Consider the following 18,367-nt stretch of genomic DNA (forward strand, 5'->3'; position numbering starts at 1 on the left):
GAAGAAAAAAAGGCTTAAGATGCATGACTGTGATAATAATTTGACTGGCCTGCAATGAGAGTACAAAATGTGACTCTGAGTGAGTTTGAAATAAATGCAATGAGTAAGCTCCCCACCCGCCACCCCACTCCACTTATTATTGTATCATTGAGGGGTCTTTGAAGCACATTCCTGCCAGTGTGCAGTACAGGCTCAGTCCACAGGGGAAAGGGAAAATGAGAGGTTTGGCAACAGGAAAACCGCTATGAGAACATTCCAGGCAGAGCTGAGCTGAGGCTGAGCGGGACAATAAGGGGTGGGACAAAACTATACACTTTGTGAAAAAAAATGTAATCTTGCCTTTTGATCACGTTCAAAGACGTCAACAAAAGTCCTGGTTTCATGGGACAGACGTTGTTCGAGAACCCTCCGGGTAGAAGGAGTCTGGCACCGGGCCGGTCGTTCGTTTATCATCGTAGATCTAGACTGAGATGAGATAATTTCTTTTGGCAACTGCTCTTGCGAATATTTTTCACAATTTGAACGATTTTTACCACACCAGCTTTTAATGGACAACGTTTGACAGAAACGTCCCGGAAGGATGTGAGCTCGCTATGGATCTTCACTTCAGCCTTTCTTGAAGAAAATTAAAGGTCGCTAAGGAATGGAGACATTGGTGTTTTAAACAGGCAGCGGAGAGACACTTGAAGTTGACATGGGAGACGTGCGGTGTTCACACGCATCACGTTAAAAGGAGAGCTGATAACAGGTAAATGGCGTCAGATGCACTTTGTTAACTTTTGACGACTGATTAATGTGCTCTTTAGGCATGAAGTGCACCTGATACCGAACCATAAATCACATATTTCAAGCGAACTAAAAGGTGTCAACAAGTCGTACACCTGAGATGGAGATTAAAATATTACTGATTTACAAAGTGTCACTAATACGTCACTGACACGTAAGTACAGTCATGGCACATGAATACGCAACATAGAGACCATACGTGGTAATTTAACCGCTCACAAGTTCAACTAAATCAATGTCTTTTAGCAGTTAACGGGATCACAGTAAATATCCAGTAATTTAATGAGTGTTGCTAACAAATATGCACACAGTCCATATTTAATGGAAAGATTACACCATAATCCTAAAAAAAAGTTTTAATTCCTTACTTACTCATTCACATGTAAACAAAAACACATAAATGTCATGATATTCCACTTGTGTGTGGAGGAAAGTTAGGACAATTACAAGGGGCCCCCAAAATTAGAGATGTGGTGACAAGAGCTGGCCAGGGTGGCCCAATGTTATTTTTTTTTTCCTGGGGACCAGAATTCCCCCAGCACCGCTATGTATTTCTTGTACAGTTGACTAAGTATGCATGTGCAGTGTGCACTATATGATTGTTTTTTATTGTAAAATATATTGCATAACTTACATTACAGGAGTTATTCCTAGTGGGGTAATGGTACACTCTTCTGCCTTTCAAGGCAGAGGGTATGGGTTTGTGTCAGGAAGGGCATCCGGTGTGAAGATCAAGCGAAAAGTGAATTTGTCACAGAACTATTTGTTCTTTAAAAATGTGCTTGTAGTTTGCAGTAGTGTCAAACCTCACTGCATCATGCTGAGTTTCGCCCCTCTCGTGAAGCTGAATGAGGCAACCAAGATACTAGAGACACCGCACTCAGTACAATGCAACTGCAACCACAAAACAAGCACATTCTTAAATTAAAGTACAGCAAGCAATGTTGAAGTCTTCACATCAGACAACTGCAATAAAACTGAGATCTGTCCCTTGCACAATTCCACAAAGCACTCATGCATGTGAGCGCATGCAGACAGTAACTGAGCCATGAAGCCTGCCAAGCCTTGCTTTGTCTCCCAGATGAAGACACAGTCATTCCAGTGTGTCGCTGTATCTTGCAGACAGTCTCAACCACTTGATTACTGACTTAAGGGTTGTGCAAAAAACACGCAGCATGCAAGTTTTGTAAATAGTGAAGCAGATCAATAAAAGAATGGTCAAATATAACATAGATCACTAAATTATTTGATTGTTTTATGGTAAAGTTTAAGTTACTTTACAAGGTTGAGGCCCAGTTCAGGGGCTCTTCAGAGGCTGCTGCGCTGATGCATGCCCCCACCATCCACCACGCTAGCCACACAGTCATCCAGATGGAATGAGAGATCTGCCTCCCTGAGTCTAAGCTGTCGATAGGAGGAAGAGATGACAATGGATCTTTTCCTCTAGGGTCACAGGGGTGTAGCGTTGGACAGAACGGAGACAAACTGGAGAGGGCTTCAAGAGGAAGTGTGCTGGAGTCTAATGTCAGGCCGGCCTATGATGGAGGACATGATTAGGGCTCCCTCCTATGTCAGGACCCGCAAACGATAAAATGATAGCTAGATAAATGAAACCCAGCTGTGCCCCTCCTCGGAGGAAAGGAGTGGGTGGAGTTGTGTTTATGCTAGACCCAAAGATTTTACCAGCACTGACTTGTAGGTTGCACAATGCAGGAAGTGTTTTGTGATGTTCGGTACAATATGGCTTGTGGTTTCAGAGCAGAGTGCAGAAGGCTGGATTTAGAGGCCGGGGAAGTCTAAAGATAGTTTGTTTGGTATTCATCAGATTTTTGTGTCAGGTGGAAATGGCAAGCAGCAGGGATTTCACATTTGATTTTACCCAAACATGGAGTGCAGCATGCATGAGGATTACAAATACAAAGATTAAGAAGTTTTGCTTGCTTCTCTGACTCGTGCACAAGAAAAGAATGTGACAACTTTCTGTAGTTTGTACATTGCGTGAATGCCTGGTATAAAACCTGGGTGTAATATGTTGCCCAGCCACAATCACATCATCCATTGATGTGCTTTACTTGGTAATTGTCCAAATGAAATCTGTGATAATGTTTCGTAGAAGTAAAAATCTGCAGGAATTGTTTTTAAAATTTGGAATAAAATAAACTGATAGAGTACTGATATGACAATTCATAGCACTGCCAGCCCTAACTTGATAACACTGATTTGTCTGCACAATGCCAATTTGCCTAGTCATGTACTAGCAATGTACCAGCCTGTAAAGCTTATTTTGGGATAGTACCAGTGTCAAAGTTAATCTTATTGTTTTATTGATTTTGCTACATATTAAAATGATTAGACCTAAGGTATTTTTCATACCCTGGCCAACCCTTTGAGTTTAAGTGCATTTTTATTTGTCAGATCTTCCCAATACCCTTAATATCTTTTCAACTTTATTGTCATTTTTAGTTGCAGCATGTCCATAGTGCACAGTCAAAATAAATGCTATTTCTTTCACCAATCAACAATGCAAGTACCAGTTTCAGGTCAGGCAGTCCGGTACACACAATCATCCATGCATACTGTAAAAGAAAAATTGCACTTGAATATTGTCCATCATCCACAATCCTTATGCGAGACATGAACACACATGTCCTTTTTCTTTTCTGTGCATTCTAAAGATGTTAAAACACAAAAAAGAGACATTTCTGCATGTAATTCTTTTGCTTTCTGCATATAATGGGACACACCGATGCCGCCTACAAAAAACACTATACAGTGTTCTCTCGATACATTGTGGTTCACCTTTCGCGGATTCTCTGTTTCGCAGATTTTTTTAAGTGCAATTTTTTTGTATTTTTTTTTTACAGCGTATTAATGCACATTGTGTTCTGCGTCCTTGTGTTGTATTAGAGCGATCTATCGGCACTCTTTTGTATGCGTCTGTTATTGCATTTCCTATTGCTACCAGTAGAGGGTGTTGTATACTCATGTGAGAGTTGAAGAGTGCGGCTCCACCTAGTCTCAGTGTGTGTGTACGTGCCTGGAGAGCATATTAGGAACCCACAGCAGACAAGAGCCGCCTAAATATAGAGCCACAACAGTCCTTATTGGCTAAGGGAGAACCCACCCATTGTGTTCTGCGTCCTGATTGGCTGTAGACCACTGTCAATCAATCTCCTTTGTGCCGTTTCCAGTTGTGGTCAATAGTCGCTAGCAAACTCGCTAACTGTGTGAGCTGCTTGCTAACCGGCAATAAACAATAGAAGAAGAAGAAGCTAACCGGCTAAATGAATCTTCGGTTCAAGGAGTAGGACGAGGAGGAGGACGACGGTAGGAGCAATATGTTTGAACAAGGATACAAAAACGCTACAGCCAAACGGCGCCAGGACGAGGCACGGTCAGCATGAATACTCGTGAGTCAATTTCTTGTGTCCAACCTAGTAGACCGATCATTAAAATGTGAACAAAATTTTAACTTCGAGAGTGTTTAAACAAAACCTCCAAAATGGTTTTATGATTTTATATACATATATACATACGTATATATACATTCATGATAACAAGTAATACTTACAGTATTTTGTCGTATTTTGGTCCGTTTAAGCGGAACTTCCTTTTTCACCATATTGATTTCACATAGCAACATAGAAATGAACGCGTACTCCTAACGTTAACTTTTCCAAACTCAAAAATAAAAACACAGCAGCAGTGGCAGCAGCTCCAATGAAGCGTTTCCTTTTTGTTAGTGGTCTGAGGCACTGTGAGTGCGGCGCTGTCGCGCTGCGGGCGAGTGTGTGGTGAAGTTATTCGCTACCGGATAGTAGCTAGCCGCTGTGGTGTGGCGAAGTGTCAATGTCAGTAACGTAGTTCGATCAGCGTAACAATGTTAATAATAATAATAAAAATGTTGCTGTAGCTTGGTTAACATGCACGTCACATTATATGTAAATGGAGCATTGTTGGCGCTTTTTGGAGTCTGTTTCAGAAGGCTTTATAGGCGAAATAAGTGTTTCCCATTACGTGCAGGAATGAGCTGTCTCATTTTATCTTTTTTTTACAGCTTTAGAACGCAGAGAAAAGAGAAAGACATATGTGTTCATTTGTCACATAAGGATTGTGGATGATGGGCAAAATTCCAAAACATGTACAGTTTTCCTTTAAGAGGAAACAAAGAAGGTTTAGCAAGTCCAGTCTACCTATAAATGTTATGAAAGCACCAACACAAGCATACAACAACCACAATCACACAGCGCTATTCCGGGGACTACAAATAAATAGCTTTTGCCAGTGCAGTTGACATGATATCATTGGTTGGAACTAACAACAAAAGTGGTATAATACTAAGGAATATTAATATTACATAGTAAAACGTATGAACCATTTTCAGTTAATTTCATTATTGTATCTGACAATTGGAGAACACAATCATTTGCACAAAGGATTCTGGTAACCTTTAGCATAGCATTGTAATAACTATACATTTAAAACATTTGGGTGCATCTATTAAAAAAGTCTTAATAATGTTGGACATTAATCTTTTTGTCAATTTAAATACTGAATACTTTTAAATTTTTGAAAGTAGTGAATATTTTTTTAATTAATCTGTCACCAATGATTGTGTCATTTCCAGCTATAATATCCCCATTCACCAAATTCTTCAACAAGATTAGCCAAGGTATGAATAATAGTGCAGGTTTCTCTGTTATTTTTTCTTTCTTGGTCAACAAATGCAATATTACCACTGCCAATTTGTATTTACTACACTGGCATTAAAGTAAACTGTTTGAGAACCCCTCGAGCAAGACCAAAAAATATTTAACAAATGTATTTTAGACTACAGTCAAACCTCAGTTTTGGTACGGCCCAGTTTTCATAGGATTGAGTTTCATCAAAAATGTTCTCCAAAATTTTGCCTCGTTTTTTAGACACTGTCTCTCTTTTTTTACTGAATTGCACGTAACTTAATTTTAATTAGTCCCTTTGCCCTGTACTGCATTGTTCCCTGAACTTGACTGCCCAAATAAAGCACCCTACGCGTTGCTATCTTAACTCACTGTCCGCACATTTTTTTATTGAGTGGGACTGCTAAGTAACCCGTCTTGGGGCCAAAGAAAGTTGTGAATGCCTGCACTCTAATAAAGAAACAGAGAAACTTGCCAGGATGTAGGGGAAGTCCGCATCAACAATAAGCTCCATCCATTTGTCATTTGTATTATTTCACACTGTTTTCTGCACGTAAAACTATAATTATTCTCTATAAAAAAAAATTTTTGTTAATATTTTTGTTGTGGAAATATTTATATTATTTTCTATGGGAAAACTTGCCTCAGTTTTTGTACGTTTTGGTTTCTGGCTAACCTTTTGGAAGGAATGAATAACGAAAACTGAGATACCACTGTATAGTATAAATCAACACATTATTGTATTCAAGCCGCATAGTTTCCATACTTGTAGCATGTCAATCCCCAGCAGACTACAGCATGCTTTAGCATTGTTTGAGAGCTCTGCTACTTGCGTGACCCCTGGCAGTGCAGCCCTAAACAATGAACAGCCAGAGTCTCGCCGGCTAGCCGGGTGGGGCCACTCAATGGCAGGAAGCATAGCCATCAATATTTACTCTGCAAGCAGGGCAGCTGAGAAGTCAACAGGCTTGGAGTCTGGGTAGTAGCACAGCACCACACGCAGTCTCAGCACACTTATACAAACACTCTAGAGTGCTGTTCCAGCTCCCCCCCAAGCCCCCTTCTTCCCATCCATAGCAATTAGAACACAGGCAGACAGGCTGGGCCCACTGACCATTGATTTCCAAATACACTTTTCTACTCCTAATCTTGAATTTCAATCACAGAATTGTTGAAATGTTAGGAAAATTAATTATTTTATTTTTATTGCTAATGATATTTAATCTTTCTGTGTGTGGTCCACAGAGATGGGACGCTCTGCTCGCTTCATGGCGGTATTAGTTGGACTGTTGCTGTTGGTCTCTGCCTGCCTTGCTGGTGAGTGATATAAATGTACCGCCACATTAACATTACACATTTTGCCACAGGTCTTTGACAGGTCTCTCATCCACATTCTATAACATATAGTATATCATGTTGAAAGTCAGGGGGATGCTTGTGCCAGCAGACTTAAAATGTATGTACTGATAACCTGCCAATCACATGACTGACAGCGACAGACAACCAGTCACACCCGCACATTCACACTTATTTGCAATTTATAGTCTTCAGTGACTACCAGTGACATGGATGCACTGCAAAAACTAAATTTCAAGAAAGTAAAAAGTCCCATTTTAAGCAACAATTTCTTGTTTTTTTCCTAAAATGAAATAATACATTGTCTAGCAATTTTCACATGTGATAAATAGTCTTATAGAAAGAAAGTATAGCTAGCCAATTCTTATGAAGATATTTTTTGCCAGAAATTTGTTATTTTTTCTAATAGCAAGCTAAAAACCGTATTTTGATTATTTTTCAACAACAGATTAAGAATATTTGTCTTAAATTAAGAATAAAAATGGTTTCTATACTTTCTAACTTTAAGAACGGACTCACACACAGAAAATATATCTATAGATTTGCTGATTTCGGACCAATGTGAAGGCTGCACAGCAAATTTTATAGAGCGTACCAAGATTTATTATGGCAACTGGTTTTCATACATTAAGTGAATTTTAGATGTAATCACACTTTTTTATTTTTAAATAAAAGGTTCCATCCATATAATTTGCTTCATGCTTGTTGAAAAGCCCAGTAACCAACATAACTAACATGCCAACAAGAAGAGATGTACACTGCACAGTGATCGAGTGGTTAGCATGTGGGCCCCATAGTCAGGCAACCTGGGTTTAAATCTCTTTTGGAACATCTTTGTGTGGAACTTGCATGCTCTCCCTTGCATGGGTATTCTCTGTGTACTCTGGCTTTCTTCCACATTCCAACAATATGCATGATAGGCCAATTGGATGTCTATAGGGAAATCTCTCCGAAAGACTAATACACCGACATCTATAATATGTAAAAATATTTTTGCTTAAATCTAGCCTGATAAAAGCACATTTTATCTCAATTTATGAATCTTATGAAAGCATTTGGCTTACTTCTTACCTTGCAAGAAGAACATTTTACTTAAATCTAGCTCTGTGATTAAGAACAACTTGCTTATTTTAGGACTCACGGTCTTCTCAAGAAAAATATTCTAGTTTTAAGAATTCTAAGTAAGCAAATTTTGCTTGCCCCATTGGCAAAATGTTTTGCTTGAAATAAGAAAATTTATCTCATTATAAGATAATTTAGGCTTCTTTCAGGTATGGCTATTTTTGCAGTGATCCAAATTTTAAGACCAATTGCAATAATTTACACTTGCACTGTTGGATATCAAGGATGTTCTCAGTAGAGCTTCAAAATGCAAGTAAGCAATTCATTGGAAACAAACATCAAACTGAAATAGGCTGTTCATCAGCTGATCAAAAGTTTAAGACCATGGCTAAAAAAAAAACCTGAAACCCACCTAAAATAGCACTAAAATGTTCAGTAAAGACCTGGTAATGAAGAGCTACACCATGCTTGTTCATCACAAAAATAATCTCAAAAATTGGTTTGGGCATGCTTGGTGCCAGTGTTTCCAGTAGGCTGGTGGAAACGTTGCACCAGGTGGTGAAGATGGCTTCACGGAGGGCATCCACTGTCTGGAACTGATGCCCATTATTGGAAATTTCCCTTGCCACCCATCCCCAAATGTTCTCAATTGGATTTAGATCAGGGGAACATGCAGGGGGGCATTGTGAACTGTAACGTTGTCCTGTTGAAAAAGCCAGTCATTATCACAAAGATGAGGTCCTTCAGTCATGAGGGATGCCCTGTGCAAGATTTGCCAATATTTTGGTTTTTGAAGGCTGTGGTCTTAAACTTTTGATGGCTGATGAACAGCCGAGTTCAGTTTAATGGTTGTTTGCAAAAAATTGCTTACTCATAATTTTTTTTGTCTCACTCCAATTTCTTCGTTTTGCATTTTGAAGCTCTACTTAGAATCTCCTTCACATCCACCAGTGCAAAATGTAAATTCTTGCAAATTTTCAAGTGGCTGGTCTTAAAATTTTGATCAGGCGTGTATAATCCTTCTGTGTAATCTTGGCAGTCATTTCACACAACCCATCGTTCATTCAAGACATTACACCGGCTGTAGAAAGTCATTGTGTATAATAAATGTTTCTGCAAACATTGCGACATGCTGACAAACAGAAATCGCCATCCAACTCTGCACTGACTGAGACTGACTTAGACAATCAGGCTCAGCTCGTGCATTTAAGCCAAGAGGAGACTCACCACAGACTCAGCTTAGCTTTCTGCCCTGTATTTGATCAGGAAATGTGCAAATTCAGCTGTTTTTACTTCAGAAAATGTTTTAAATTAATATAATCCATCCATGTATTTTCTATGCCGGTTATCCTAACTAGGGTCGCGGGGGTATGCTGGACTTTGGGCGTGAGGCGGTGTACACCCTGGACTGGTTGCCAGCCAATCGCAGGGCACATATATACAAACAACCATTCACACTCACATTCATACCTATGGACAATTTAGAGTCACCAATTAACCTAACATGCATGTTTTTGGAATGTGGGAGGAAACCGGAGTACCCGGAGGAAACCGGACCCACGCACGGGGAGAACATGCAAACGCCACACAGATATGCCCGAGCGGAGATTCAAACCCACCTCTTCCCAATCTCTTGACTGTGTGGCCAACATGCTAACCACTCAGCCACCATGCGTCCATGATTGTAATCATATAGAAAATACATTGACAACACAGATCAATGAACAAATATTAATACTGATTTTATGTTATCATTATTGTATTTTTTTTTATTTTGCTGTTTGCCCTCACTGGAATCTATACATGGTTTTGGACTGCGGATGAAAATAGAGTACCCAGGGATAAGGGAGAGCACATGGAAGGCCTGCAAATTCCATACAGAAAGAACTAAGCCCACACATTTTTTAATCCAAATTGTCTAGTTGTGAGGCACTTACCATTCACAAATGCTTCATACTGTTCATATTGTACCATTCCTCTGCCTCCTGGTGGACAAAAACCGCAAATAAAGTCTCTTTTGCAGAAACATTTTAGGCAATGTTGTTATTTTAATGATAATTTGTCCTCTCTTATTACAAATTCAAGCGAGCCATGTATGGAAAAAATTAGCAGAAGTCTGCCAGGTCGGGTTTTTTTTTTAGAAATGTGCAATACTTATAAAATGGATTACTGCACAGCCATTTACGGTACGTTTTCATCACTTACAGAGTCAGATGATGGCGGGAAGCGGCTATGTACATGTGAGAATGACAAAGGCACATGTGTGAACAACACGTGCCGAGGGGACATCTGCTTTTACATGTGGGTGCGAGGCCACGAGGAGAAAGGTTGCTTCTCAAACCATAACTACATGGAACAGTGCCACACCTCATTTGAACGCTTCCATGTCTACTGCTGCAGAGAGAATCTATGCAACGCCTTAGCCACGCCACGTCCAAACATCAGTCAGTAATCAAGACCTACTCCAATTCAATTCTTCAGTCTTGAGTAAACTTACTACAATGTTTTGTACTGTACTTTACAATGACATGTTTACTGACAATCATAAAGTACACAAAAGTACACAAAAACATTTATGTAATATTTGTGGCTCCAGATGGCGAGACGACGACAGTGCCCCCACAGCAGGCCCACCCAGAGCTCTGGATCACTGTGGCTCTGCTGCTCTTATTCATGGTCGCCGGTGTGTGTGGCCTGCTGTTGTTCCTACGATTCCGACGTGCACACACTTGCCTCAAAAATGTTGATGACCATAATGTTACAATGCTCAAGGTCCCCAACGGTGATGACCCTACGTATGGTGTAAGGGACTTGATAATTCATTGATTAAATGTGATACAATAATGACATACAGCAGAGTTTGACTGGACTTGTTGTGTCCTTGACCAGGGTATATTTGATGAGTTTTGTACATCAGGGAGTGGAACCGGGCTGCCCTATCTGGTCCAAAGGACTATGGCCAGGCAGATCTCTCTTGTGGAATGTGTTGGTCAGTCTCCATCATAATCACTGCAGGCCCCTTGTGTCATTGTGCCTTACAATTGTTTTATTATGCACTTCCCAGGTAAAGGTAGGTATGGAGAGGTCTGGAGGGGAACTTGGATGGGTGAGAGTGTAGCCGTCAAGATCTTTTCCTCAAGAGATGAGCAGTCCTGGTTCAGAGAGACCGAGATCTACAATACTGTGCAGCTTAGGCACGACAACATATTGGGTACTGCACTAGATTTGATCCCAACAGATGTGGCGCATCAGACAAAAGGCAAACTCTCAAAAACATCTGTCTTCCATTCTCACTCTAGGCTTCATAGCCTCTGATATGACATCGAAGAATTCCAGCACCCAGCTGTGGCTCGTCACACACTTTCACGAGATGGGTTCACTCTACGACTTCCTACAGTACAGCAGCTTAGAGCCCGAGAGCTGCCTGAAGATGTGCCTGTCCATGGCCTGTGGCTTGGTTCACCTCCACACTGAGATTGTCAGCTCCCAGGGCAAACCTGCCATTGCTCACCGAGATTTGAAGAGCAGAAACATCCTGGTGAAGAGGAATGGGCAGTGCTGCATCGCTGACCTTGGTAAGAATTCAATTGAAGAAACTAAAGTCCATCACAATGTTTAAGGATGTAAAACTTTCTGCTTTATCCTTACTCTCCCAGGTCTGGCTGTGATTCACTCTCAGTTCAATGACTTTCTGGATGTGGGCCACAACCCTCGTGTTGGGACCAAACGCTACATGGCCCCTGAGGTCCTGGATGAGAGCATACGTATGGATGTATTTGAGTCCTACAAGCAAACAGACATCTGGGCCCTGGGCTTGGTCTTCTGGGAAATTTCACGCAGAACAATCATCAATGGTAAATAAATGAATGGATATTGTAGTGTATGCTGTTTTTTTCCCTAATTTTCCCAGAAATGTTAATGTTGTCCAAAAATTCTGAGCCTGAACTGCCATCATGCTGATGCGAAACCTATAAACTATTTCATTTCATTATTTAAACAAATTTGTACTAAGTTTGAGTTAAAAAGTATATTGTTGCTATCTGATGAAAACCTTGTATCTCCACTTTATTATATTTTATTTTAAACATAAGAAGGTTCTCTTCGTCCTTGGGCATGTCCTGTTGAAAGTTTGTAGCTAAACAACAAGTTATAAATCTCTATTCAGCTTGTACATATTCTGTTGTTATAGGAAGCCATTATTGCATGCATATACTTAGGCCTGTCACGATAACAAATTTTGCTGGACGATAATTGTTGTACAAATTATAGTCAATTCTCCATAGTATTGACATTTTTTGAGACCACTTTTTTATCATTTATATGTCAAAATAATGACAGTACATTGTATCAAAAGTAATAAACAAGAGTATTTAACATTGTGATGTTGGAATGTCAATAGCTTTTAAATACATTAAACAAACAGACATGACAAAAAAAACTCAATGAAAAGAAAATTTACCCTCCCTCCGTCTCTTTTAGCAAAAATTGCACTCAAATAATATCACAATAATAATCCAAAACAATAAAAAAAAAAGACCTTTTATCTGTTAAGAAAAAAAACACTTCAATAAAAACCACACACTCGCAGTTATGTAGTGTATTGTTAAACTAATGTAAGGCATCATATTTGAGCTGGACCACATAACTGTGTTGGCGGAATAGAATGCATTGTTTCTGATGTCCTTCAACATGTCTTCTTTCACTTGGTATACCGTTCAGGAATTGCTGTTTGTGAAATGTACGTTCTCCCAGGCAGTTCGTGCTTTCTATCAAACACAGAAATGCTGGCTTTTCAACCGTATTGAAAGGTTGCATTTCTTTTGCAATGTATGCCTCAGTAAGCATTGACTGTTGGGACGAAGGCTCTGCTACACATCCACACCGGATGTCGCATTCGCCTTAGAAACCATGGCTTTAGTGCCTTCATTCATAGCTAGCACTCTGCGTATCGAAGTAGCCCCGCCTCCACGTACAGGGAGACAAAGAGGCTGACGGGTGGGTTCACTCTCTCTCTTCATTCCACTATAGAACCAATGCGCACAGTCACAGGCACAGTGAACCCTCTTGTCATCCAGCCTGTGTGGTACAGAGAGACTGTCACAAAACGGCCTAAGCCAGAGTTCGGAACCCAAGTGCAGAGAGGACAAAATCCAGAGTTGAACAAAAGGTATCAATGCAAAAAAAGTCCTGCAAAGGAGTAAAAATATAAACACAAAGACATAATGCAAAATAAAGTCCAAAACGTACGTACCGGACTGAGCCACACAACAGGAGAACATAAAACACTGCCAGGGAAAAAGGTCTCGCGGACTAGCAGGGAAAAAGACTAACAACGAGGGAAACTAAGAACTCAGCTGGTGAAACCAAGTAGGAAGTACTAATACTACTGTGGTAAAAAAAAAAAGCACGCTGCTGCCGGAGAAGCCAAACAGGGAAATATACGGTACTCACAGTACAGACAAAACCAGTGGACCAGAAAGACTTCACTAACACAGAACAACACGAAGAAGGGTTGAGCGGAGAGCAAGTGAAGGTTGAGGGATGATCTGGCACCAACTGAGTCTTTCTTCCATGTTTAAGAATGCCAGATGAGCACACTTGGAGGTGTGCACCAGAGGCTCCCCCTCTGCAGGACCAGCAGTGCACTGAAACAAACAGCAGACAGGTGGAAGCAGAGGGACAGACACAGAACCCAACAGAGACCAGGAAAACAAACAGGCACATGTCAATAAATCGACTTTGTTTGTTTTTTTTTAGCGTTCGATTAATCGATTATCGTGACAGGCCTACCTACACATACTGTACCGTATATCTTCTTGTTTGGATAAGAAAGTTCAGGAATGTATCTACTTAAACATGTCAAAGCATAAACGCACTCATACAGCCAGTGTTGGGAGTAATTGCATTATTGCTTTTAAGTAACAGTCAATTAAATGGATTACTTTTTGAAACATTGCAACGCCATTAACGTTACCAACAGTGAAGTGTGGGATGTTATTATGCACTGATCTGGATGTTGCTTCAGTTGCTGTTGTTTGCTACTACACAAGAAACTAAATAGCTTGTCAACAAGAGTTGTGTTTACACACGCTCAGGAAAACACTGTCCTCTCGCGTTTTGGTAGGAGATTGCAAGTCACAAGCTCAGGCCTCAGTCGAAGCTCAACAGTACACACCAAATAACAAACAAAGCTAAATCAGAATTCCTTTGCATATTTGCAGGTTTTCAGAAAACGTAACACAATAATTACTTTCCCTGGTAACTTAATTTATGAAGGAGTAATTCTGTAATTCAGGAGTAATTCAGTTACTTTTGGGTGGAAGTAACTAGCAACTGTAACTAATTAATGTACTTTTTTGAGTAATTTGCCCAACACTGCATACAAAAGACAGTGAAAGGATAGATTTATGGTTCTGGTGCTAAATCTGTCTAATAACACTCATTTATGATTTGCTTCGCCTGGCGGGAATCCCATAGTTAAAAGATTAAGTCTCTGTCCTGGCTGCTCAGTGCAACATGGCTAAGTGGACAATAATAATAAAAGAAGAAAAGTGAAACTAGTGAATTGTGTAGCAACTCACTTCCACATTCATAAGTCAACAACTATTTTTTGGTTGTTTTTTTTACTATTAGTAGCGCTTAACTTCTTTTTACACTTGTATGTCTATTCCAAATGCTGGTTAATGTTAAATGCTTAAATGTTAAATGTTTGAATGCTGCTTAATCGTTGTTTGTACAGTATGATATGATCATGCAATTGTGACAATGGGAAAAGATTATTTCCATTACTTCTTCGAAATGCAAAAAAATGTACCAGTGCCACAGCATCGATTTAAAAGGCCAGACTGTCTTTGAAAGTCTTTTCTCTTATTGTGACTTTATCTAAAGAATGAAAACAATGCTCTGTGTGTGTACTGTATGTGTTGTGTTTTCTCAGACATGTCTGTCAGGCCTCTATGTGTACATTTGAGGCAGTTAGTTCCATGTCTCTCAGCACTCGACTGTTTTCTTTGTCTGTGTCTGTCTCTAATATCCTCTCTCATGATTAGCACTACCGTAATTATAAACTGTCTTATCTGGTGTCAGCACTTGCTTGTACATACTCCAGACGCCAGTGTGCAAGCATGCAGATGGATACACATTCTATACACACACACGCACACACACACAGCATGTACTAAATGCTTGCACACATCCATAGCATTTACGTATATGCAGTTTCCTGTCCCAAAGGAGTCTTTATCTTTTCCTATTTTCCTATTAATCAAATGTGCTTTACCCTCCCACTAGCTCAATAAAAAAAATGCTACTTCAGGCCCGATGTAAAGAGACATTCTTACACCCATAAAACATACCAGAGGTTCACCAGTTGTCTTCTGATGAGGGTGATAATGAGTTTTACAATTTCAGTTTGCAGTTTTCCCACTGGGCCTTATGGAATGTGTTGCAATATTTCTTTGAGCTAAAACCTTCCTTTTTTCTTTTTTTTCAGGGATTGTGGAAGAGTATCGTCCTCCCTTCTTTGACCTGGTGCCCTCCGATCCCAGCTATGAGGAGATGAAGAAAGTAGTCTGCGTGGATCAGCAGAGGCCCAGATTGCACAACCGGCTCCACTCCCACCCAGTAAGCTATCCACTGTTGCGCATCTAAGGGTGTCCAAACTTTTTCCATTGAGGGGCTCATACTGAAAAATCAAAGGATGTGGAGGGCCATTTTGTGACTTATATTGTGAATATTGTAAAAAAAAAAAATGCAAAGCTGAAACCAATTCAATATATTAAGAGCTAGGTATATTGTATTTAAAGAAAAACAACAGCCTGCCTGTGAGCTTTGTGTTATTAGTGTCAAAATGGCAACCCTTTCTCCTTTTTTTTTCAGCTGTTGTGCAGGTTTTCACATACTGTAGAAGTGGCAGTAGTGGTATTTATGCACATATCTGTCTGTTTGTGTCCAGATCATGTCGTCCATAGTGAAGATCATGAAGGAGTGCTGGTTCCAGAACCCGCCGGCCCGCCTCACGGCACTGCGGGTGAAGAAGACCCTCTCCAAACATGACCATGACAGTGACTTCAGCATCAACAAACTCAAACAGGACATCTAGATCACAACGCCAGCAATTCGAAGCAGATTGTAAAATTATGCTTTGAATGGATTTTTTTGTGCTACATTCCCGCCAGCACGGTGGTGAATATCATTAGCATATTTTCAGTTAACATCCCTAACACTTACTGCGTCTTCTTAAAACATTATCATTTTCAGCAGTTGTGTCTAGACTGTTTTGCCCACTAGGCTATTTTACTTTCCCCTGATCAAAATCCCCCCAAATGCTGAGTAGAGACACAATGAGAAAGACTTTCACTATGAATAATAATTACTACGCTCAACATAACACATTGCCTATTCTCTAAGCACTTTTAACTTTTGTGAAATTACTTTCGCCGCACACACACATTGAGATATTTAGCTGTGTATATATCCAACACATTATTTTTCTGTCCCAAAACATACCATTTCAATCTGTTTCAATTTGTGGTTAATAAGGGACATGCAATATGACATGTTAAATATGTCATATTGCATGAAACTGTATTTTTGCAGTGTTTGGCATTTGAACACTGAATTGTACCATTGTACCTAATGCAATCCTCTTTTTGACCACTGGAGGCCGTTAAGGATTACACGTTAAGGATAAAGGATTCTGATGACAACACTGGTAGGATCAGTATTTCACAAACTACTGAAGTAGGATGCCAATAAATCCTGTTAGTTCAGGATTGTATTGATAAAGTCATAACTAAAAACTCGAACAATTCAATTAAAAAGTCAATGTTTGAATTATGTGGGGGGGTAAAAAGCAAACTGAAATAACGTATTATTTAAAATTCAATTCCGATTGTAATTAAAATTACGTGGTAAAATACATTTGGATTTTGTCTTTTTCTTTGAACATTTTCCTATCAGTGATTAATTAAGTATATTTTTATAATTATTTGTTTACTTTACTACTGGTCACACAATGGCATTGTGGTTAGCATGCTGACCTCAGAGTTAGGGGATCCTGGTTCGACTCTCCATTGTAGCATCTCTTCGTGGAGTTTGCATGTTCTCCCCATGCATTGGGTTTGGGTTTAGTCAGGGTACATGCTTCCTGCATGTTCGGCTAATTGAAAAATCTTAATTGTCCATAGGTGTGAATAAAAATCAATTTTATTTATATAGCGCTTTTACATGTGTCAAACTCGTACCCTGGAGGGCCGAGACGCTGCAGGTTTTCTCTCCAACCAGTTTCTTCAGCAGGTGATTTAATTGATGAGCTCCTTCCCTCAAATTGAAGGTGTTGATCATTAAAATCACCTGCTTTAGTGACTGGCTGGAAAGAAAACCTGCAGTGTCTCGGTCCTCCATGGCACGAGTTTGACACCCCTGGTCCAGGGTGTACCTTGCCTCTCGCCCAAAGTCAGCTGGGATAGGCGCCTGCACTCCCACGACCCTAATGAGAATAAGCGGTATAGAATATAGTTAAGGTGGAATGGATAGTTTATTTTGTTTTTTCTTACAGTTTGTACAGTCAAATAATTGGCAATGTGTTTTATCATTTTTTTAAAATCCTTTTTTATATTTCCTTGTGGCATTTTGACTCATTATTTGAAAGAGTAAATCTGGTCATACTGAAGTGTGAAGCAGTTAATTTGATGTGCAGAAAATCAGATGGTTCCAAAGAAATACTTGAAGTTGGTGTCTAAATGCTGCAACCAAATGTATTCTGTGGACACAAACTATTTCTTGTCCCATTAAGTAATATTTGCATACCAGTGGTTTCTCTTAAATCTATTGCATTTGTGTGTTCATGTCCCACCTTTGTCTCTGTGTGCGTGTTCGTGTGTGTGTGGTTGCTGAACAAACTTTAGATAGATAATAACCCCACAAACCCCCTGCTGTCTGGTCAGTCGGATGAAGAGCTGGTTATTTTTAACACTAGAGGGGAAGGGGGCGTTGTTGGAGCAGAGAGGCCTGACTGGCTGTGAGTTCACTTTTCCCTCTGTTTCCCTCTGATGTGTTATGTGTTTCCCAGAGGAGATGGAGGGATTCGTTCAGCAGATACTGTAGACATTCATAGATACAACACAGTGGACAGAAAATGGCAAGGCAAGACAACTGAGATGCACTTAAGCTTGACAACACACTTGTGAGCATTCCAGGAAGAGGACAAGTGATAAAAGCGAGCACAGAAAAAGTTTTTACTCACTTGAGCTCCACAAGTTGTGCTATACACTAGTGTGCTAAACGGCCAGACCAGCAGCAAACTCCATTTGTTATTTTCAGTTCTTTACTCAGAAAATTGAATTCTTTTTTTTATAACCGCTGCAACAAAATTGATCCCCCGAGATTTGGTCAGGGGACTGCTGATGGAAGCCCAGATTAGGCAGCTGTAGTGGCCCAAAACTACAACGTTAATGGAAGCCCTTTCTTTACAACTGATGAGT

At 40.0% G+C, this 18,367-nt stretch overlaps 1 protein-coding gene across 2 annotated transcripts; it reads left to right on the top strand.

Annotated features, from left to right (window-relative positions):
• The first annotated feature begins 230 nt into the window (after window positions 1-230).
• On the top strand, window positions 231-16,805 carry acvrl1 (activin A receptor like type 1). 2 transcript variants are annotated; one of them, XM_054770634.1, is made up of 10 exons: window positions 232-748; window positions 6,711-6,782; window positions 10,091-10,327; window positions 10,480-10,685; window positions 10,773-10,872; window positions 10,948-11,094; window positions 11,183-11,458; window positions 11,540-11,737; window positions 15,376-15,506; window positions 15,838-16,805. In XM_054770634.1, the coding sequence occupies exons 2-10, from the start codon at window positions 6,713-6,715 to the stop codon at window positions 15,982-15,984; spliced, it is 1,512 nt and encodes a 503-aa protein (XP_054626609.1). In that variant the 5' UTR covers window positions 232-748; window positions 6,711-6,712; the 3' UTR covers window positions 15,985-16,805. The 2 variants fall into 2 exon arrangements, with proteins under 2 accessions (XP_054626619.1, XP_054626609.1); XM_054770644.1 differs by lacking the exon at window positions 10,091-10,327 and having other exon boundaries at window positions 231-748.
• Window positions 16,806-18,367: the final 1,562 nt, after the last annotated feature.

This window comes from Dunckerocampus dactyliophorus, chromosome 1 (genome assembly GCF_027744805.1).
Source record: "Dunckerocampus dactyliophorus isolate RoL2022-P2 chromosome 1, RoL_Ddac_1.1, whole genome shotgun sequence".
Lineage (NCBI taxonomy): Eukaryota > Metazoa > Chordata > Actinopteri > Syngnathiformes > Syngnathidae > Dunckerocampus > Dunckerocampus dactyliophorus.

What these genes read in the sequence shown, in the direction of transcription:
- acvrl1 (XM_054770634.1), top strand. Translation starts at nt 6,713, where the DNA reads ATGGGACGCTCTGCTCGCTTCATGGCGGTATTAGTTGGACTGTTGCTG. An exon ending in ACGCAGAACAATCATCAATG is followed by an intron (nt 11,738 to 15,375) that starts GTAAATAAATGA and finishes CTTTTTTTTCAG; the next exon opens with GGATTGTGGAAGAGTATCGT. An exon ending in ACCGGCTCCACTCCCACCCA is followed by an intron (nt 15,507 to 15,837) that starts GTAAGCTATCCA and finishes GTTTGTGTCCAG; the next exon opens with ATCATGTCGTCCATAGTGAA.